Source organism: Anabas testudineus, chromosome 15 (genome assembly GCF_900324465.2).
Source record: "Anabas testudineus chromosome 15, fAnaTes1.2, whole genome shotgun sequence".
Lineage (NCBI taxonomy): Eukaryota > Metazoa > Chordata > Actinopteri > Anabantiformes > Anabantidae > Anabas > Anabas testudineus.
In genome coordinates this window covers 860054-883617 of record NC_046624.1, presented here as the reverse complement: position 1 = coordinate 883617, position 23564 = coordinate 860054, and the positions used below count along the sequence as shown (strand labels likewise).

At 39.4% G+C, this 23564-nt stretch overlaps 1 protein-coding gene across 1 annotated transcript; it reads right to left on the bottom strand.

Moving 5' to 3' along the window:
- Positions 1-1270: 1270 nt before the first annotated feature.
- On the bottom strand, positions 1271-22197 carry eno4 (enolase 4). The gene is made up of 13 exons (XM_026356350.1): positions 22014-22197; positions 19748-19876; positions 18387-18571; positions 10652-10791; positions 9110-9279; positions 8232-8360; positions 7925-7993; positions 7181-7345; positions 6877-7002; positions 5967-6141; positions 3576-3637; positions 2679-2796; positions 1271-2313 (listed from the first exon to the last, which is right to left on the bottom strand). The coding sequence occupies exons 1-13, from the start codon at positions 22179-22181 to the stop codon at positions 2234-2236; spliced, it is 1716 nt and encodes a 571-aa protein (XP_026212135.1). The 5' UTR covers positions 22182-22197; the 3' UTR covers positions 1271-2233.
- Positions 22198-23564: the final 1367 nt, after the last annotated feature.

Genomic DNA, 23564 nt, shown 5'->3' with positions numbered 1-23564 from the left:
GCAGAGGATTAGCCTGTACCCTTTGAAAATCGTGATGAATGCTTGTGATTTAACCACAGTGGTGGGCCGTTCTAGTCTTGTATTGTTTTACCTCGACACCTGCCCAAATTTCCCAGACCGAGTAAGGGACTGAAACATGAGAGCTGTGAACTGTGCGTAATGTCTGTCACCTATTGTGTGCTGCTGTTAATTAAAGCTTTAGGCTTCATTTACCACCGAGGTGCAATTTCCAGCTCCAAATGCCCCCTAACAGAGTATGGAGGAAATGTCATTGTGGCTCAAAGTGTCTTCTCTAACGATTAAAGATTCAGCAGCAACACTCTTCAAAGACTTCACTGTTGCCCACACATTGATTCACTGCTCACACCCCTGAACTAAATGCCACAGAGGAAGTCGCACTAATTGTATTTAACCTTGGATTTAATTACAGCAGTGGACCTTGCAGTACGCAAAAGCAGTCTATAAGGACATGAATTCAATGTGCAGAGAGAAGATCTGGATCTGGATAAAGTAGCTTGAAGATGTGGGAATGATCTAATAGAACATCTTTGGGGAAGGAGTGTCAGTGAGTGATTGACCTGCTTTAATGGTGAAAAAGAAGCAAAGGCCTTTGTATTGATTTATGTCTCTGTTCATATCCTCCATAGCTAATGAGGTTCTTCTAGTCAAGGCCCTTTAAGTATAAGCCTGTCGCCTGTCGCATGTCGTCGTGCAATATAGCCTGTGATTCAGAGGAGGAATTATGCGAGTGTCTTTTAGCTATGTTGTGTCCCTCTTCCTTCCCTCAGCACAAACAAAGTCAATGTCCAGCTCAAATCTTTCGTCCGCCATCTGCTCCAGCCGCCACGCTCACTGACATTGATTGACAGACGGTACACACACCAGAGATGCAGGCATAACATGTAATTACACAAACCACGCTGTGTCCCTTTCTTCCTGCAACTTCTCTGCCACCGCAGCTCATTCTCTGCATCGTTCCCATCATCAGCACACACAATATAATGTTTTGTTGGTTCTGAATTTTTCTCCCTTTATGGACTGGCAATTAGGGGGGTCCTTTTAGTGTGGCTGGGAAACACTTAATTTGACCTATTTGGTTAGTCATTTCATTTCTTTTCCCAAACACAGTAATTGCCTGCTGGGGAGCCTCTGCTGAGATGCCGAGGTGTGTCCGGGCTCAGTTTGTATTTGCATGTTTCATTGATTAGAGGTTGTCTTCACTGGCCGACAGCAAATCAAGAAACCAAGAACAAATAGGTTAAAGGGTTATTTATTTTCCTGACATTGAAGTGCATGTGAAATGTGTAAAATGAAACTATTGCATTACCTAGAAAAAAACTCACTGAAGAGCTACATGAGATGTGTTCAAAGAAAAAGCGTCAACATCATCTGTACTGATGTCAGCCAGATTATGTCTGTTGTCTGTTCAATAGAAAATAGCTGTGAATAACTCACTTAACAGACCCATTGATGCTGCTGTATGCGACTGCAACACAAAGCACTTGTGAAGCTCCTCCGCTTCTCAGTGTACACAGGCAGCCTTTTTTCTGTGCTGCAGGCTGGGCGGATGCTTCTCCAGGCCTCCCCTCTTGTGTTTATACACACTGACCCAATCATTTCTTCCACAAACTAAAGAGCCATGAGTGGAGTCGCCGAGGGTGCTGACCAGATATGGAGGTCCTGTTTCCTCACACATCCGGCGAAGACAGGAAGCCAGCTTTGCTACACAACACTACTGACATGGGTGTCAGTGTGTGTGTGTGTGTGTGTGTGTGTGTGTGACAGAGAGACAGAGCGTGTGTGTGTGCAATCTCTGTCATTTGAAGTCCTGTGGGTCCTGACAACTTACAATGCAGTTTCTGTGCTATTATGCAAATAAAACAAAAACTGTGAGAAGGGGTCTTAAGTTTTAAAGAGGTATGAGAGAAGGGTTTGACAGGAAAGAAGGACCTGTTACTCTATTGTCCTCTTTTGTCAGAAAGTTGACTTAAAGACACAAACAATGACTGATGCTGTTTAAAGCCTCAGCTGAGTGAAAGAAGTGGATAAACAAGTGGATACCATCTACACCGAGGACTCCTGAGTCCTGCTACATACTTTAGTGGCGATAACTCATTGTGACCTGAAACCAGACATATGTTTGTGGAAGAAGATACAATCAGTGGTTAGATGTGAGCTAGAAGCACAAATGTGTGAGTGATTTTCAGTAAGAGAAGCTGCGTGCTGTACTCCTTCAGGCTGTGTCTGACAGAGTTCTCTCTGCAGTAGTGGACTCCTCTTTTAGCAGTGGAGGGGAGTGCTTTTCCTTGGAGACTGTAGAAAAGACAAATTGGAATAAGTGAATACACAAAGGATGGACCACAGCTGACTCTGATAACGGAAATCATGTTTCTGCTGCTGCAGCTGAAGCACACAGTATTTGTGCCTGTGTGTAATTAGGCAGCCAATTAACAGATCCAAGGTAGTACTTTTCATTCTTCCACTCGCACACACAAATACACATTTGTATGATTCCTCACACACAGTTTTCTTTCACATTTGACAGAGAGAGAGAGAGAGAGAGAGAGAGATGTGTTCTTAAGCTCAGGCATTTTCCTCTCTCTCTTTCTCTTGCTTTGTCTGGCCTATTTTTCTCTGTCCAGTTAAATAGAGGATGAGGGAGGTGTGCAAAAACCCACCCAGCATTCCTTGACGGGCCAGTTCTTCCTCTATAGAAATCAGTCGGTTGTATTTAGTCATTCTCTCTGCACCGCTCAGACCTCCCAGTTTGATATAGCTCAGGCCCAGGCCCACAGCCTGAGGGGGAAGAAGAGCAGCACATAGTGAGACAGAAGCTGGTGCAGAGTGTGATGGCACCGAGTTGAGGGAGACAGACCAACACTTGGGATTACACTGATGATTTCTCCTGTATTTAGATACTGGATAAAACTTAAGGCAGGCAGGAGGAATAGGATGTGTATCACCACAGCTGAGAAGGATGTAGGGTGTAGCAGATGGTAAAGTGAAAAAGTAAAGGTAAAAGTTAACTAGGAAAGTTCCCACACACTGAGCTATGTATTACAGACACATTAACTTTTCATCTGCATGTTATTTTCTCAGTTATATGTAATTATATGCAGACATGTATGAAAAGAGCCAACCACAGGTCTCCAGCAGCGGAAGATGACATTTTACATTTTTTTGCTCATAGGCCAACAAGAAGGAAATGTGTATAGAAAATGTGTTTTGGCGTTTTCTCTTAACAATTCTGATTATGAACATTCAAATCACAAAAACACATCTTAGCATATGCAGTGACATCTTTGTAGTGAGCCCTAAAAACTATAGGTTTCCCACATCAATATTAGGTCAACTGTTTTGTTTTGTGTTGATTGTGTTGGGCAGGGAAAAGCAGCACTTGTCCTGCTTCAACTGAGATGCCTGGTGGCCTGTGGCTATAATGGACAGCCGTAAAAACACAAATACTGACAGTGAGTTTCCTACTATGATAGAGAACCTGAAACAGTTTTTAGATTAGACAAATCAGATGAAGCTGGAAATAGGAAAGAAAAAAAACAAGCGAGAATAAGACTTACTATATCTGACACCGAGTCATCGCAGCAGGGCTCACTGCATGTTGTACTCATTATCACTGAACCTGCAGATCGACAAGACACACAATTTAACACACAATTAGCACTCACAACAAGCCACCATAGAAGTAATATTTCACAGATCAAAGAAGGCAGGGTTGTGATATTAAGTTTGAATTACACAGTGGCTTTCAGGGGAGCCCTATTTTCCAACGTGCATCATGATTTTCCAAATCCTATTCATGTCCATACAAACAGTGTAAGTGTATAGCAGTACAGTTAATAACAAGGCTACTGTTCTACTGTTACTACTGCAGGCACTTAATACCATCAGTGACATTTCATATAGGCACAATAACAACATAAGGATCACACAAGCCCAATTAGATCAAACGACAAATCAGGAAGCAGAGGGAAACAGGTGACACCTTAGCTTCTCATGCACAATCCTCCAAGAACAACACATCAGTTGAACAAGAAAGCTGAGCATTATTTAGCCAGTAAAACAGTTGCCTGTGGCTCACAGCTCCATGTAATCAATAGAAAATAAAACACAACTTTTAGAGCTCCCCTGAGACCTCCCCCTAGACCTCCAAGGAGAAGTTTTCAAAGGAACCCCATTCTGGGGAGCCCGACTCCCCTTAGCTGTCCCATATTTCATGCATCTTCCTAACTGCCTTTTCTGTTAATGGCTACAGGAGTGCTGGAGCCTTTCCCAGCTGTCATTGGGCAAGAGGAGGGGTACATCCTGGACAGGTCACCAGTCTATCACAGGTCACACATATAGAAACAGACAAACATTCACACCTATGGGCAGGTTAGAGTGAGGTCTTTGGCTCACGGGAGGAACGCTGTCTGTGAGGAACCCACACAGACATGGGAAGAACATGCAAACTCCAAAAAGGCACCCAGCCGACCTGTGGGTCGTTCCTGCTGCGAGGCAACAGTGCTAACCACTACACCACCAAGCTGCCCTCCCTGTAATTGGAACCATGTTAATAACATGGGGGTTAATAACATGAGACACTACCTTAAAGCACTGAAGTCATGCTTCAGCTGTTCAGGTGTTTGGATTTGACAAGTGTATGTTTATTTGAGGGATTAGTTCTCCCAGAGGAAACTTTGTTGTTGATGTTTGGATTCTTTGAGAGTTTTGCTTTAAATTGTCCATTACTTGACATAATTGTCTCTGACCTGTGTAAAGAAGAAGGCACACTAACAATCTGTGTTCATGATTATAGATTTGGATGGCTCATAAGTGTGTATTGGAGCAGATAAAAGTGTTGAATCATATTTTGGTGAAAATATGGTTGGACTATGCAGGTGGACAGATTTACTCATTCACTTATAATACAGTTATGGAGAATTCCATTAAAGCAAGTTCTTTATTGGGTTCACAAAGGGTGTTATACCAAATATATCCAACATCCACATGTTAGTAGTTTATATAAAGTCCTTCTCTCAGCCCCTAACTGACTAAAATACATCTATTGATTGATAATTTATAATAATATAATGAATAAATCAGAATTTATGGTAACAATAATATGATAATTTTAGTTTGGGTGAAGTGTCTGACCCAGGACAAATCTACACCAGTGTAATCAAGATTTGTCTCTGATCTCAGTTCCAGTCTACCAGAAAGATACCCAACCGTTAAGTTAGTCAGTTAGCAGTTGTCAGGAATGCATATGTATATTTTTTGTCTTATACACTACCAAATGTCGAAAGTTTGGACACATAGAAATGACCCTGTTTTGAAAAGAAAAGTGATTTTATAACATCACATTGATCGGAAATACAGTGTAGACATTGTTTATATTGTAAATGACTACTGTAGTATTATATCGATATTGATATTAATAATGATTAGAAAACCCTTTTACAATGATGGTAACACAGCTGAAGACATGTAGCTTTTGATGATAAACACGAGTAGACTGATAAGTTTGTTAGGTAGTGCATATATTTGGAGTTATGGAGGAAGTCCTTGTGAAGCAGACGGATACACTGCTGAGCAGTGCTCTAGCCATAATAACTCAGCATTGGCATGTGTTGACCGTTGTATGTTGCCGTTGCAACCTGAGCATCTTAGCAAGCAAGTGCCTAACCAATGTTTAATATTAGCTGTTTGTTGCTGTTGTTGTTGACACCTAGCTGCTCTTGGTGGTGATCTGTATCCTAAACAAACAGGCCACAGTCTCTTTTTCAACAAACTCTGGTTTTATTCATTATAAATGTGGCCCAAAAGTTATGGCACTGTGATTATAAGTAGTACACCTGTCATATGAAGTAAGTTGAAGCATATTTTAATAACCTAGAGCTGAGTACTGCTATTTTCCCCCTTTTCCCCACTACTTCTTTTTCTCTACAATACTGCAGTGGATCTGTTACCTGGGTGCTCTGATGTGATGCAGACCAAATCACTGACCGTTGTCTCATCTGTGAGTTTTAAGATGTGGCCGCACACACCTAGAACAGGAGGGGCCTTTGACTTGCAGGTGATGTCACAGAGCAGTGAACATGAACCTCTAATCATGTTACCCAGCTTTTCCCACTGCTCTGTGTCCTTACAGAGAGCAAACACACATATAGTACACAAGAACAAGGATATACATTTGAGTGAAACAGATGGTGTACAAATACATATTTATAAAAACATATCTCACACATAGTCAACCTCACAATACCAGATAAACAGTGCCTACAGAAACATTACAAACATTTAAGAACTTTGCATGTGTTGTGGAAGAAGATCTGCTGATAACACTAATTAAGATGTTGGTGTTGAATACAGTCAACTTAAAGAGGACCAGCTACATCTGTGACTATGGCAATATACAGTATATCATAAAACTAATCTGCCACATGTCAACCTAATGACATATTACTGTGATAAATACTTGGTTACAAGCTAATTTCGGTTTCAGTTGGTGCAGTTGCTACAGTTTTGTGTGCAATACTTTATCATACATCAACAGTTTTCCTTAAATAATATAATTAGTTACCACAGGTAAAACTGATATTAAGTACTGGCTGTATTAGTCTAATACCAAAAATACTCAATCAATTCACGCACCAAATATGGATTAATCCACATTCCAATGAAAGCAGCTAAAGACTATCAGTTTTTACTTTAATGTAATCTATAGTGTGCATTTATATTGATCTTTAACACATTCACCAGGATTTATGTACTTTTTTCTATGTGTCAGGATCAGAAACAAAAGAGAAACAACATGTCCAATATACAGTAAAAGCAAAATTGTTTTGTGTCATAAACTTGGGAATGTTGATAACCTACCTCTATCCTAAATGGATTGATTATGGCCACCACTGCTGGATATTTGCTGATGAGGGTTTGATACATGTCCAATAATTCATCTGAAGACTTCAAAACTCCTGTTGCAACTTCATACTTTCCCTTAGACTAAGAGAAAGAGAAGAGGGAAACAAATTTAGTTCAACACTGCTTGTTGCCTTTCCATCTGCATTTGCATATATTTGAGTAGATAGGCATATAGAATTGATAAACATAACATCCTATAAAAAGGACTTCTAACATTTTTGGCTTACATAAAGACAGCAACTGCCTTTTGTCAACTTACGTAGTCCATTAGCTCATGGGCAGCACAGTTTAATGCCAAATGGATCTCTGTTCCCAGTGTCAGTCCAAGGTTAGTGCAGGCTTCAGTGATCATATCCAGAGGATACTCAGGTCTCTCGTAGCTCACAGCTGGCGCGCCACTGTCACTGAGAATCACCAGAGAGGTCTTGGAGCAAAGAGAAAGTTCAGCTTGTCAAAACATCTATAAATGTATTGTGCTTTTACACACATAACTGTAATAAATACATTCATCTACAAAGTTCTTTCCTTTCCTCTTTAGATATGTCTGTTGAAAAATAGCTTAGCTGAAGCTGCATGTGAATTACAATAGAGTATTTATTCACAGGATTGAATGACACAGTTGTCATTGCAAGGTTATTAGTAGACAAGTGTATTCCACACACCCTCTCCACTGTTCACGTTTTCACTGTATGTGCTAAGGGTCATTAAACAATGCAGGAGATAACTCTGTGTATACAGTACAAATGCTGCGTGAAGGAAAAGGCAGATAGGAAAAGTACTGAATGATTTAATAAACATTTGGACATACCTCCAGGCCCACATAGTTGAGTTAATTTGAAGATTAGCCATGAAAATCAAATAGAAATCTCTGTTTTGTATGAATCCTTGAGGAAAGCTCAGTAACAGAAAAAAGCTTTGAATCCTGCCTGAACCTTTTACATTCTGTGCTCTCATAAAGTCTCTGTTCTTATTCTTACAGTGAATAAATACCAATGTCCCTCACCCCAAGTTTTGTTGAAGTGTTCATTATTCTCATCATCTCCTTCTGTAACTCAAGGGTCACTGTGATGATCTGTTGAAGAAGTTCACAGTTCAGTGCATTTCATAAACGCTATAGTGAAAACAGAATGTAGACGTGTGCCTTACCAATAATATACCACATCATAACAATAAGAAAGGAAGCAATGAACTTGTACAGAGAAAACTAACTTTACACAATGAAGAAGTATATACCAACTGACAAGAAAACCTGAACTAAAGAACATGGAACATGCAACAACTACAGAGATGGAACTAAGAGTGGTGAGTACTTGTTTGATCGGTTGTCCAGCTTTGGGAATCAGGATGATTTCCTCCAGTAAATTCAGTTTTCCAGGGGATGTCTTCCCACAGCTCAGCAAAGTTACCAAGGAGACAGGCATATGAAACTGTGTTGGATTCTGAAACATATTGTGTAAGACATCATCATTCCATGCTCCAGTGTAGTGTTTGTGTGACTATACACTGCCTGACAAAATAAAAAGTCACACACTCTAATATTTTGTTGGCACACATTTGCCATGGCATCATTTAAATAAGCTTTTGCATAGTTACAACATTTATTCCCATCCAGAGTTGCATTTATTCTTTACTAAGATGGTGAGAGGATGGGAGAATTGGACCACAGCACAAAGTCTTCTTCAGCACATCCCAAAACTGCCACTTGTACAGTAGGCACTAGGCATGATGGGTGCATCACTTCATCCGCCTCTCTTTTTACCCTGATGCGCCAATCACTCTAAAACAGGGTAAAGTCCAATCTTTATGCTCCCTAGCAAATTGAAGCCTTTTTTCCAATTAGCCTCACTGACAAGTGGTTTTCTTAAGGCCACACAGCTGTTTAGTCCCAATATTCTGAGTTCCCTTTACATTGTGCTTATGGGAATGTGCTTAGTTTGACTATTAAATATAGCCGTGAATTCTACTGTTTTGAAACAGATTTCTTTTCCATATCCACTTCCATTATGGCTGTTTAAGAAATGAGAAGCTACTCACTGCATCAGTTAGGGCTAAATAACTTGCCAGTTGAAAAATAATCATCCATGCAGTAATTATCCAATGGCAGAGTGTGTTACCTATTTGCTCAGTTAAATGCAGGTGGTGACCTTTTTTGGACAGGCAGTGTATAATATTTGTGCTTGAATCTAACCTCTCCATTCTTGAGAGCTGCTACATATTTGTAGAAAGGGGTGCCCTGTAACTGTGCCCCAGCTTTGGCAACAGCCAGAGACACTGAACCAATGGCCCAGCTCCCAGGCAGAGATGGTTTGGGTGGCTCCGCTAGAGGTAATGGCTTCTCTGCAGTGTTGCTCTTTTTGCCTATAAGGGTGGAGGGTATGGGCAGTGTTACAGAGTTTACATGTTTCTGTTATTTAGCCAAGTCTCAAATAAATTGAATTTTACAGTGGATCCAGCAACAGGTGATTATTGTTACAAATCCTACTTTTTATCAAGTTCTAAAACATTGAGCTGTAGCCATCTTACACACTGGACCAATTTCCATTAATTTCATTTACGGTACAATCTTCACATACTGACTATTACTAATAGGTCTCATTTCACACCGCTCTTCAGATCTTTACATTGGCTTCCGGTGGCTGCAAGAATCAAGTTCAAAGCTCTGTCTCTTGCCTACAGAGTGGTCAACTCCACAGCTCCATCTTATCTCAGTTCAATCATACAGGTCTACATCCCCTCCCGTCCACTGCGCTCAACCGGGGAACGACGTCTGGTGGTACCAGCACCACATAGTCGACACTAGGGTAAACTGTTCAGCTCAGTGATCCCACGATGGTGGAATGACCTGCCTATCTCTGCACGCTCAGCCACCTCACTTGCAATATTTAAAAAACTGCTGAAAACAGAACTCTTCCGCATCTTCCTTTGCACTTTAAAAAAAAAAAACTGAAAAACTTTTGTACTCTTTTGTTCTCACATCTCTTGAAACAGAAACACTTTTTTGATATCACTTTGCTTTAATGTGGTTTCTCCTTGACTTATATTTTGTTTGCTTGCCTTGTTCCTCACTTGTAAGTCACTTTGGATAAAAGCGTCTGCTAAATGACTAAATGTAAATTTAAATGTACTAATATGTACCTATAATGTCCTATAACACAGGTTCATCTGTATATTATGTTCCATCTGTATATTCATTCCAAATACATATAACGTTCAAAATACCTTAATGTAAACTGTATTATGTCCCTAACAGTGATTATCATATATATATATATATATATATATATATATATATATATATATATATACATTGTAGACACGTATATTCTGCACATTTCTGCTTATCGCACTTCTGGTTAGATGCTAAACTGCATTTTGTTGCCTTGTACTTAATCTAATCTAATCTAACAAGAATAAATAAAACTCTGTATAATTATTTTTCACCATTAGATAGTTCTTTCACAAGACATGATAGGAAGATATGAAAGCTTATTTAGGTTTCTGATTAATATGATTCATACACATTCATTGTTCATATAAAGTTCCATAGTTTCTTTGGTTGTGTAAAGTTGCTTTGCTACACTGACAATTGTTAAAAGCGCTATACAAATAAAATTGAATTGAATTGAATTGAATTTAGGTTCAAAAATTGGCTACTGGTGCATTATGTTAGAGCTGGAGAAATTGTGACATGAATACCAAATATTAAGCAGTACTGTGTGCAACTTGTTACTAGTTTTATCAGCAATCTTCTTGTCTATATTCTGTGCAGGCAGTGGAGAAAGAAGCACAGCCTCAGACTCGCTGGATGAATGGCTGTCCTCTCTTTTACTGATGTTTTTCTCCTCCAGGTAGTGGGCCATGAAGAAAGTGCTGCGGACACAAAATTTTATTTTGGGTTAAAGACTTTATGAGCTGTAGCAGTTATATACTGAAGAATGGTCCAAAATTCCTCTTAAACATTGTGCATCTCATCTGCAGCTACCAATGCAGCCAGAAGCTGTTCAACCAGTTATTAAATCCAAACGTTCACTTACTTTTGTTGTCAGTACTTTGAAAGTTTAATTAGTGTGTTAAATACAGACATATAATATATATACAATAAGGCAATATTCAAATAGTTTGTGTGTTATTAGCTTATGTCATGATTTCCTTGTTTCTGCACCTGTGTCTCCCCTGTCCCTTTATTAGCAGGTCTGTCAGTCCTCTGTTTGCCAGATAGTCTCACATCAACCTGAGAGCAAAACTATCCAGCATTTATCTTCGGACTGTTTATCTGATACAAACCCTGCCTGACCTGAAACCTGTCTCTGCCTGCCTTCTGTTCTGACCTGCCTCTGTCGAAAGCTCCAGTACCGTGAGTATATTTTCCTTACCCAACTTATTCCGCTCCTTTCTGTATCAGACCTGCTCCTGCTTCCAGTCCCTCCTTTACCCTACTCTGTCTCTGTGTTTGGAACTCACTATGTATGACCTGGGCCATCTCTAGACCTTGCTAACAGCCTATCGGATTTCTGTGCTTAGTTCTGCCTATCTGTGCTTGACCTGGATTATTGTTTTGGACCTCGGATTTAGTTTTGGGGACATTAGTGCTTGGACTGCCTTTCTGTTTATGACCCTGGATTTGTCTCTCACTCTGCACCCTGGATTTCTAGAAAACAATCTATTTAAACTGTATTTTCTCACTAACCAACTGTGCTTTTGCAACATAGACTCATTCCTCAGTGTATATCGTTCCACCTCCGATCCCAGTCTACACGTGCCTCATTCTGCTGTCGGCCATCTTGGAAGCTCCACTATTTTCTCCGGTCTACAAGCCACCACCACTTCTGGTTCACCACTCTCGCCGACCCCTCAGTCTTCTATCAGGTTCACTCCATTCTGCCACTGGACCACCATTCCCCCAGCCTTCAACCGCCAACCACATCCGAAGTCTTCCCTCTTCAGCTGTGACATCACCAGCCCTCCTCAAATTATATTGTATTCTCTTTTGTAATAAACCCTAACTTATCATGTATCATCCCTGGTCATGGAGTCTGATCCTAGCATTGTGACAGCATAAAGCATAAAGATCAGATCACATTTTATGTCCAATCAATGCACAAAGCCTGGTAATTCCAGAGCATTTATGTATTTTTACTTCCCACCATAAGTTGTGCAGAACCCAAGCAGTTTCAAGGAAAAGTCAAGGAATTGTTAAGAGTTCAGGTATTTGTTATAAAAGTATCTGCATCCACTACAAAGAGGATGCTGTAGCATCATAATCTGAAAGTTTGTTCTTCAAGGAGGAGGTCACTACTTGAAGCACAGCTTCAAAAAGCAAGACCAATGTTTACAAATGTGCACTGTGACAAAAATGTTGCCTTTTGGAGGAATGTTCTCTGATCAGAAGGCATGAAATGAAAATAATGTTCTGTTAAGGAGGCTTTGTGTGAAAGATATAACACAAAGGCACTGCTGTTTCATGTTTTAATAAATCAGCTGGGCTAATATTGGATTTTTATACATTTGTTTATCTTCTCCACTGTCATATTCTGGATCACATTCCAGCTCAAACATTTATGGCTACATATTACATTTCAGAAGCTGACATTTCGAGTGAAAACTGATATATTTGTGTGATGTTGTACTGCCAGTGAACAACGGGGTGGTACCAATAGTCACTGTTTTGGGTATAATTTGGCCAACAGGAAGACTTCCACAAGCGGGCAAATCAGTACAGAGTGGAATGGGAGGAAAACTATTTGAGCTCTTGTGCCTTAATGAAGACACAGAAGCTGAAATGAGCATTTTCAGGATCAAGGTCAGAGAAGCTCCATAAAGAGGCATTATAACATGTATCTGCACATTTGTAACTTGAAAGCCTTTGTATCAATGGAGCCCCAGAACAAAATATAAACCCTCAATTAAGCATAATATGGCTCCCCTAGGTATTGGAATTATAACCTAATGAGACCCTTTGACTGTCTGACAATGTGGTAAAATAAATATAAGCTGAAATTTAAAATTCTCCCAACTATTATACTGAAATTTTCCATGCTTACATAAGTATAAAAATAAAGTAGGACTTTAAGTCACTGGACTGACTGAACCAACTGCATCTAAACTACACTGAAATGAATGACACATTTGTAATTGTGAAAAAGGTAATGCAGGATAGGCAAGAGCTAAACTTCTAACTCAACTGTACTCATTCAGTTGGGGCATAACAAATCTGAGAGCAAAAATTAACCTGAAATCCAAATGTTCGTAGTCCTGTAGTCCCCTAAAAAATTGGGGACTATGGTTTGTAGAGAATCAGGTTCAACTTCTAATCATTCCAAGAGCTATAACAAAACCAGCAGAAGCAGCCTTCACTTTTAATAATATATATTAAAAAAAAGCCCTCTGTAATACTATACTGTAATACCACATATTATTCCTCTTTAATGGATACTAATAAGAACAACCCCAGGTTTCTTTTCAGCACTGTAGCCAGGCTGACAAAGAGTCGTAGCTAATATCCCAGCAGCAATGACTTGAATGGGTGGACATGAATTTCTTTACAAATAAAATCATTAGGATTCATACAGGAATAACCTGTATGAAGATTTCCGGTCAGGATTTAGAGTTTATTATAGTACAGACATAGCACTGGTAAAAGCTAGTGGTAAAGGTCAATAACATTTTTTTATGACGTCACACAACAGTTATACTCTATACTCGTTTGTTCAATCTTAGTGCTGCATTCAACACTGTAGATTACAAAATTTTTTTACACAGACAGGAACATGTCAATGGGGTTAGGAACAGCACAATGCTGACTTAAATCTTATCTATCAGATAGATTCCAGTTGGTGCATGTTAAGGATGAGTCTTCCATGCACAGCAAAGTTAGCTATGGAGTTCCGCAGGTTTCAAATGTTTTCACTTTATATACAGTGGCTTGTAGAAGTGTTCATACACCTTGAACTTTTCCACATTTTCCCACATTATGACCACAAACATAAATATATTTTATTAGAATGTTATGTGAAAGACCAACACAAAGTTGCATACAATTGTGAAGTAGAAAGAAAATTATACATGAGTTTATTTATTTTTTACAAATAAAAAGCTGAAAAGTGCAGCGTGCAAAACAATTCAAGCTGAGTCAGATTAGAAGTGTTTTGCAGACCCCAACTGGTTTTCCTCCGAGATTGTCCTGTATTTGGCTCCATCCATCTTCCCATTAACTCTGACCAGTTTCCCTGTCCCTGCTGAAGAGAAGCAGCCCCAGAGCATGATGCTGCCAACACCATGTTTGACAGTGTGTATGGTGTGTTCAGAATGATGTGCAGTGTTAAGTTTCTGCCACACATAGCATTTTGCATTTAGGCCAAAAAGTTCATTTTTGATTTCATCTGACCAGAGGACCCTCTTTTACACATTTGCTGGTTAACATTGGCTTTCTATCTGAGTCACCATGGGCCTCTTGGCTGCATCTCTGACCGTGCTCTCCTTGTTCGGCCTGTCCCTCGGTAGGGTTGCAGTTGTGCCATACTCTTTCCACTTTCGGATGATGAACTGAACAGTGGTCCGTGAGATGTTCAAAGCTTGGGAAATCTTTTTATAGCCTAACCCTGCTTTAAATTTCTCCACAACGTTATCCCTGACCTGTCTGGTGTGTTCCTTGGACTTTATGATGCTGTTTGCTCCCCAATATTCTCTTAACAAACCACAGAGGCTGTCACAGAACAGTTGTATTTGTACTGAGATTAAATTACACACCGGTGTGTAATCAGTAGTGTATTCAGTCGGGCAACTTCTGCAGGCAATTGGATGCACTCAGAGAAAAGGGGGCTGAATACTTTTGCACACTGCACTTTTCAGTTTTTTATTTGTAAAAAATAAATAAACTCATTTATAATTTTCTTTCTATTTCACAATTGTATGCCACCTTTCTGTTGGTCTTTCACATAACATTCCAATAAAATGTATTTATGTTTGTGGTCCTAATGTGAGAAAAGTTCAAGGGGTATGAATACTTTTACAAGCCACTGTATGTACCCCTTAGGCAATATTATTATAAAACATAGAAGAAACTAACTAATTAATGAAACTTCAAGCATTCTTAAAAGACATAAAGGCCTCAATGTCCTCTAATTTTCTACTCCTAAATTCAGACACTGAGTTTATTTTGTTTGGTCCTAAAAACCTTAAAGACATGATGTTTAATCCTACTGTTACCTTAGATGACATAGCATTTGTAATACTGTGAGTAATCTTGGAGTTTTCTTTGAACACGATATCTCTATTACATCATACATATAATAATTTTCTAGAACTGCTTTCTTCCACCTGAGGAATATGGGTAAAGTTAGGAGTATCTTGTTTCAAAGTGATGCTGAAAAACTGGTCCATGCATTTGTAACTTCTAGACTGGACTATTGTAACTTATTATTAATAGGATGTAATAATAATCCCCTAAAACTCCTCCAGTTAACCCAAAAAGCTACACCCAGGGTTCTGACAAGAAAAATCACATTTCTCCTACATTAGCTTCTCTCCACTGGCTCCCTTTAAAATTTATAATAGATATAGATGTTATAATTCACATTTATGATATAATTCATAAATCTTTCTCCTCACGTATAATATAACCTATAATATAGCACTTAATAATCAAGCTCTGTCCCACCTTAAAGACCTCATAATTTCATATATTTTCCCAGAAAAAACACTTAATTCTCAGTGTAGAATTACTTGTGATTCCTGGAGTTTCCAGATGTAGAATGCATTCATGGTTTTGTGCATTTATTTGTCTTAAAATGTGACTCTGATCTAAGTCATGAGTATTAATACTAATTAATACTTTATTGATCCCCTTGGGGAAATTGTGGGTGGACGGCTGCTAGACGGTATGCCAGCGCTACACTACAGGGTTTCGGTGTCTTGTCCAAGGACACCTCAGCAAGTAGCCAGGAGGGAATCAAACCACTCACCCTGGGGTTCGTAGGCGACTGCTCTACCCCCTGAGCTACTGCTCAGGTAGTACTGCTGTAGGTCTGCCATATTGTTTGCACATCTCATGTGTGTGGCTCTCCTAAAGTCGTTTCACAGCATCTCTATTGGGTTGAGGTCTGGGCTCTGACTTTAGCTGAAGAATGTTTTGATACACTTGGGGATTCATCTTCCCCCCAACAATTGCAAGCTGGCCCGGCCATGATGCAGTAAATCATGTTTCCCACACCATACTTTACAACTAGGACTGATTTTTATGCTTTATGCTTTATGCTTTTTCCAAATAGTTCAATATAGTTTCCTCAGTTCACAAAACATTTTGCCAATACTACTGTGGAGTGTCAATGTGATCTTTGCCAAATGTCAGGCGAGTAACAATGCTCTTTTCAGTTCTTCTTGGTGTCCTGCCAAAGACACACTGCTTCTCCAATGTATTATATATTGTAGACTCATGAACACAAATCTTAGCCAGGTCCAATGATGCCTTCAAATCTGTCAGCTGTCACAACAACAGGGATCAGGCTGCAGTTACAAAGACTGTACTGTGGGAAGGCAGCAGGCCTAGATGGTTTATGTCCTAGACGAAGAACTATGTTGTTCAATTATGTCAGCCTCTCCAGATATCTTCAACCTTAGTCTACAATTAGGGAGGATCCCAGCTCTGTGGAAAACATCTTGTATTGTTCCGGTACATAAAGTAAAGTGTCTAGCAGAACTAAATGACTATAGACCACTGGCTCTCACATCCCACATTATGTCCTGGAGAGGATGATTCTGCACTCTAAGACTCGAGGTTAGACACACAAAGGATCCCCTGCAGTTTGCTTAAAGGAAACACGTTGGTGTGGATGATGTTGTCCTCTACACGTGTTTTCTCTCATCTGTAAAAACCTGCACGTTATGTGAGTATTATGTTCTTTTTCAAGATTTTTCAAGTGCATTAAATAATATTCAACAAATCATTCTTACAGAAAAACTAAAAGGCATGGGAGTTGACCCCCCATTTGTTTCCTGGAACACCACCAGGCTGTGGAACTGTATCTCTGGTAAAGTTCTAACAGCACTTGCCTGGTGTGTGTTTGTGACAGGACAGACTCACCATAATGGACCCAGCGAAACTAGGAAACGTGGCTGGTGAATTACAGGCACAGGCCAAGACAATCAGAAGCCATGAGCAACAGCTGGAAGACCTAACACTGCAGCTCAGACATCTGACTACAAAGGTCCACGTCGGTCGACGGAATATATAATTTCGCTACTCTCAGGACCTGCTCAACAGTGGGGAATGGCAGAATGGGATTGACGCACCATTGTTTGTCTCTGGACTCTCCAGTCCCAGGTCTTGCAGTGGTCTCACTCTTCTCGTCTCGCATGTCACCCTGGTGTCGGCCCTACTGCTTTCTGGACCTACTGTCACCGGACTCCCCTCATCTGAAGTTAATACAGTCATAGCCACTGTTGTTGACAGATTCTCAAAGGCTGCCCACTTTATCCCTACCCCCAAGCTGCCATCGGCCAAGGAGACAGCTGAGGTTGTTCTTTCTCAAGTGTTCCGTCTGCATGTTCTCCCATCTGACATGGACCTCAGTTCATGGCTAAATTCTGGAAGGATTCTGCCGGCTACTGGGAGCCACAACCAGCCTCAGCTCAGGGTTCCACCCACAATCCAAGGGCCAGACTGAGAAGATGAACCAGGAACTAGAGAGGAGTCTTTGCTCCAAGGAAACAACCTCCTGGACCAAATCCCTCCTGTGGGTGGAATATGCTCACAACTCCTTGCCTTTTTCAGCCAGTCTTTTCCCACTTCCAGGCAGCCTACGACTATTAACCTCCCCTTTTCCCATGCCAAGAACAGGATTCTGATGTGCCCTCAGTCCAGGCCTTCATCCGCCATTGCAGAAGGCATGGACCAGGGCCCAGAACACCCTTCTCCATATGTCTCATCGTTTAATCAGGGCAGCCAACAAGCTCTGCTCTCCTGCCCCCCAGCATGCTCCAGGACACCGCGTATGGCTGTTCACACGTGACCTACCCCTGCAGGTGGACTCAAGGAGCTTTGTGGGCGCTTTCCCTGTCTCTAAGGTGGTAAATCTGATGACTGTGACCCTCAAGCTTCCTAGGGCCCTTCAGATCTATCCCACATTCCACGTCTCTCGCTTCAAACCTGTCCCGACCAGCCCCTGTCTCACTGCATCGCATTAACCCTTATCTGGTTCACCTAAGTCTCGTTTATCTCCACCTCACCACTAGATAAGCCACTCCACTCCGCTGCCTTCCTGTCACTCATCTCGCTGCATTGCAGGACTGAAAGATACAAGGGATCCTTCATCCCCAGATGATTACTTACTACTTTTACTATCTTTTTATCTACAAGACTACCAGAATTTCCCTTCTGGGATTAATAACATTTATCGTATCTAATCTTATCTTATCATATTTTTTATTTTAATATCCCACCACAGATATAAAAAGCATTTCAACTCTACCTGAGTATATGGTCAACTTGTGATTGGTCACATGGGTTTTGGCCCTTTAACATGTTGTTCAGAGGTTCATTGATCCACTGGACAGCAGTCATCACATGGTCAGCCCTCTCTTGCCTTCCAGCTTTCCATTCCAGTGAAGACTCCTTGGACCCAAGAAGGCTGGAGACAGCAGCTGAGGATATGCTCTGAACACAAGAGAGAGAAGAACTCCAACTTCAAAAAGATAACAACAAGCTATCCACAACACAATCTGGGAGACACACACAATATGATCTGATCCTGACAACACAGGTGTGTATAGATGTGTCATGGCTCAAACACAAAAGATTTCTCAAGCATCTGGATTCCCCCAGTTTGTGGGGTAAATTAATCCCATTATTACCCTCCCCGGGAGTGGTTGACCAACCACTCTAAGGAACTTCCCTTGCAGTGGCTAATATCAATGTTCATAAATCTCAAGTATAGAACACTACTGTCCATCTAAAGTATGCTTAGGGCAATTCAGATAAGCCAGAAATCTGCTGGAAGAATGTTCATAGATTAATCTGTGGACAGATAAGAACAAAGAACTATATAGCTTGCATGAAAAGTGTTATGTTTGGCAACTACCAAATTCTGCATTCCAACATAAGAACCTTATCCCATCTGTGAAAGATGATGGTGGCAGTAACCCAATGTGCTTTGTTTTTCATGCACATAAGCATTGAAGACTGGAAGATTTTCTACAAAAAACAGGTAACTGTATAATTTGTCTCTTGTTGGGTTTTCTTTATGTACTTTTAGGACTTTTGGAAAAAGTTCACATTTATTATTAGAGAAAATAATTCCTAAACTTTCATGCACAGCAGTTTAAAGTTATACTGATTTTAATTATCTAACTCTAGTTCTGCTCTCCTCTTCCTGATGATGAAACTGTAGTACTAAGTAATTTTGTTGACTAATAGTGTTGATGCTTGCATATTGACTTGGCTCTAGGTGAGTGCTTTTTAGTGACCTCATCATATTCTCAGTAATTGTCACATTTCATCTTTGTGATACTATAAAAACTAGATTCAGAATGTATGGTTAGTTTTCTTGTTTCCCTTTCACATAAAAGTCTCCCGTGTGTTTGAAGAGCTCCTTCAGTGTCACAGCCCAAAGAACATCACTAACATCACATTCTCTTTGTCAGATCCTTACTCATACAATCTATTTGCATTAGTTGGTAAAAGTGCACACAGGAAAGAATATCCAGAATGATTGACAGCAACAGGCCAAGCAATTGAGGAAACTATTATATACTATGTTAATAGTTCATCAACTGAAATTATATGGAGTAGTGCTGCTTTTTAAAAGTAAAGATTGTGTTTGTATGTGTTTACCTTTTCCTTGTTGCAGATAATGCAGAAGACCTCCACCTCAATGGATAGTTGACCTGTTGAATCAAAAACCTCCCTTCCCTTTAGTCTGCTTATCCTTGCTGGTGCAGACAGGTTTGCAAAGTAATTTGCCTAAAGTGACAAAACCAAACAAAATATTTCAGACTTCACCTACTCTACATGTAAACACAAATGTTCACAAAAAAGTCATTTATGTTTACATAAATACATTCAAGTGCACTGTGAAAGATAAGATGGTGAGTGGCATGCACTTTATATGTCTTTGTTGGTTTTATGTATGTCTTGTACTTTACTTGTACTTTACTAAGCCCTGTACCTATATTTTACATAGTCACAAATTAATATAAAAAAGAAAATAATTTTTTTGCTGCATACTTTATGGCTACTGCACTAAAGACATAGGGAAACTTCTGTAGGCTATATGTTTTTTGTTGGTTTTTTTTGTTGTTTTTTTTTAAAGAGTAGGTTATGGGTGAATTTGCAAAACCAACCACATAATTCTCATTCCAAGTGCTTCCTAGTCCTAAATAAAAACTACATTTTGAACACACATCCAATAAAGCAATTGTGCATATTGTCCAAGTAAGAGTTTTTACTTTCTTTTTACAATTGTATTAACATTACGTATCTTGTCACCCAAGATACGTAAATATCTGGAAATAAATTGTAGAGCCGCTCCCTCGAGTGTTGCAGTAGATATAAGGCTGTGTATGTTGTGTGTATCTCATCCTTTGCATTCATGAGCAAACCTTGCTTCTCTGGAAAAGTCAGAGCATTCACTATGACGACAGACACTCAAGGCATCACCACAAAAAGGTTATGAAAAGCACAAGTCAGGGGATGGATACAAGAACATTTCCCCAAATGGAGTACAGTTCAATCCATCAGGAACAAATGCAAGGAATATGGTATATGTGTAAATCTGTGTACAGCAGTTATAATTAGTTAACTTGTTAAAAGTGTAGATATTTGTTTTCACTTTGACATGAATAGTATTTTTATATGTTTTTGACTAAGTTAAATCGACCATGATTCAATGTTGTAAAAGCAAATAGTTAAAATTTCCAATACAGGTAAATACTTTTGCTCTGCATAGTAGATGAAATGAAAACTCTATCCTCTCTAAGACATGTCAAAAAGTGACAAAAAGACGGATGATATTAAACAGAGGGATGAGTATTAAAAAAGAGGGATGACTATTAAAGAGAGGGATGACTATTAAAAAAGAGGGATGACTATTAAAAAAGAGGGATGACTATTAAAAAAGAGGGATGACTATTAAAGAGAGGGATGAGTATTAAAGAGAGGGGTGAGTATTAAAGAGAGGGGTGAGTATTAAAGAGAGGGGTGAGTATTAAAGAGAGGGATGAGTATTAAAATAGAGGGATGAGTATTAAAGAGAGGGATGAGTATTAAAGAGAGGGATGAATATTAAAGAGAGGGATGAGTATTAAAAAAGAGGGATGACTATTAAAGAGAGGGATGAGTATTAAAGAGAGGGGTGAGTATTAAAGAGAGGGATGAGTATTAAAACAGAGGGATGACTATTAAAGAGAGGGATGAGTATTAAAGAGAGGGATGATTATTAAAGAGAGGGATGAATATTAAAGAGAGGGATGACTATTAAAAAAGAGGGATGACTATTAAAGAGAGGGATGAGTATTAAAGAGAGGGGTGAGTATTAAAGAGAGGGATGATTATTAAAGAGAGGGATGAATATTAAAGAGAGGGATGACTATTAAAGAGAGGGATGAGTATTAAAAAAGAGGGATGACTATTAAAGAGAGGGATGAGTATTAAAGAGAGGGATGACTATTAAAACAGAGGGATGACTATTAAAATAGAGGAATGACTATTAAAGAGAGGGATGACTATTAAAAAAGAGGGGTGACTATTAAAGAGAGGGATGACTATTAAAAAGAGGGATGAGTATTAAAGAGAGGGATGAGTATTAAAAAAGAGGGATGACTATTAAAATAGAGGGATGAGTATTATTATTGCTCGGTTTTTTAAATATCTGTCCTAACATTCCTGTGGGACCTTCGAGCACTGCGGAGACATTAGCTTCCTAGCTCATTGATACAGTATACTACGATTTAACTACATCAGTCAAGCTTGTTAATGAAATTTCATCGTTAACTACATCTTAACTGTTCCTGTCCAAACCTTAGTCATTAAAATAAGCCGAGACTAGCGGAGCTTTAAACTCCAGTTCAGCTGTTCGCAGTGCACATATAACAAAGCCTACCAGGTAACCATGAACGTCTCCGGGCTTGTGGACAAAGAGTTCGTTCAGAGCTCTCTCTATCTCCTCGGGGATTCTGTTAACCCGGAAAAACTCGGCAGCTGCCTTTTTAGTTTCATAGAAGCTCCGTTCATCTTTAGAAAAAGGCCTGAGAAACCTTTGACAGGACATTGTGGAAATGTCGTCCTCAGTGTGTTGTCTGAAACCATGGAAACGAGACGTTCAAGTGATAGCAGGAGGTCAGGAAATGAAAGCTACCTCGTAAGGGACCTCTCAAAATCAGGTTTACTTAAGTTCTTATTTGTTTGTTTGTTTTGTTTTTGAAACCTGTCCTTGTTGTGTCTGTGTCTATGTAAATAGACATTAAAACATCTCCTAAAACAATGCAACAAACTGAGAAATAGACCTTGTAAAAGTAGAATTCATGGCTGCTGTATTGTATTTCAATCTATTTACACTTTAGATTGTAATAAAGTGGCCTATGAATGTACATAGCAACATTTGAAAACAATAGTAATAGTGATTCTTTGGACACCAGGTTGTTATTGGTCAGTCTGGTTAAATCAAGGCTCAAACAATTAGAAATATATATATAAATATATGAATATAGAATATATTATTGTTATCTTTATGCATAATGAACATCAATTTTAATGCAATGATACAAAGTAAATACAGAAAAGTAAATAAAGAAAAGTGAATGTCTCTGTACTGTAGGAAACAGCAACTGTAAAACACAAATCACTATATGTTTATAGTGTGTAAAATGTTTTATATTTTATGACTTATTGTTCTTTTTCTTAAAGAATTCCTAGTCTTTAAGTGTCTACTGCCTCATATAGCTTCACTTTTGCTGCTATATAAAATAATGCTTTTCTGTGCTAATAAAAGCTTTGCTGTATTATGCTGATGTCTTCAATTACACTAGTCTATTCACCCAATAACACCTACTTCACAGCCTACTGTTCTGTAATGGAAATGGTCACATTTAACAGATTAGAAACATATTTAAGAAAAATCTATCAATATCAAGTATTGGCAAACAAAAACCTATTGATTTTGCAGGAACAAGCCTTTATTACACACTTTGCACAAGCGCACGCTGTGCTCGGGCTCTGCGAGGGTGCATTATTGGAAGGCCTTAACCCAGAGTGTCAAGTTATTACCAATGAATTGGAAGCACTGTGAATTGGACTCACAAACACTAATCCACGCAAGGTCACGTAGAGCTGGCTGAATTCCTAACTTTATAAGTAACCTATTTGTCAACAAAACTACACGAGGGCAAATGAAGGACGTGCACACAACGGTTTCAAACGGAGAGTTCGGACTCGCCTCTTCTGTGCGTCTTGATCCAAAACGCTGTTACTGCAGAAGTTCACATTTTCGGAAATACGAATAAGAATAATATGATTAGTAGTGTTAAAATGAGCTATTTGTATACCAATAAGCAGGCATACATAATAAATAAATAAATAAATAAAAACACCAGAGGAGGCCGTTCCACATGCTGGAGAGACACTGTAGACATTTCTTTCTCACACACACTCTAAC

Bases quoted from the DNA above. Each gene is read 5' to 3' on its own strand.
- eno4 (XM_026356350.1), bottom strand. From the start codon at position 22,181: ATGTCCTGTCAAAGGTTTCTCAGGCCTTTTTCTAAAGATGAACGGAGC. The intron at 10,792-18,386 runs GTAGAGTTGAAA...TTGTGTCCGCAG, and splicing joins CAAGTTGACCATATACTCAG to CACTTTCTTCATGGCCCACT. The intron at 7,346-7,924 runs GTGAGGGACATT...CTTTGCTCCAAG, and splicing joins ACACTTCAACAAAACTTGGG to ACCTCTCTGGTGATTCTCAG.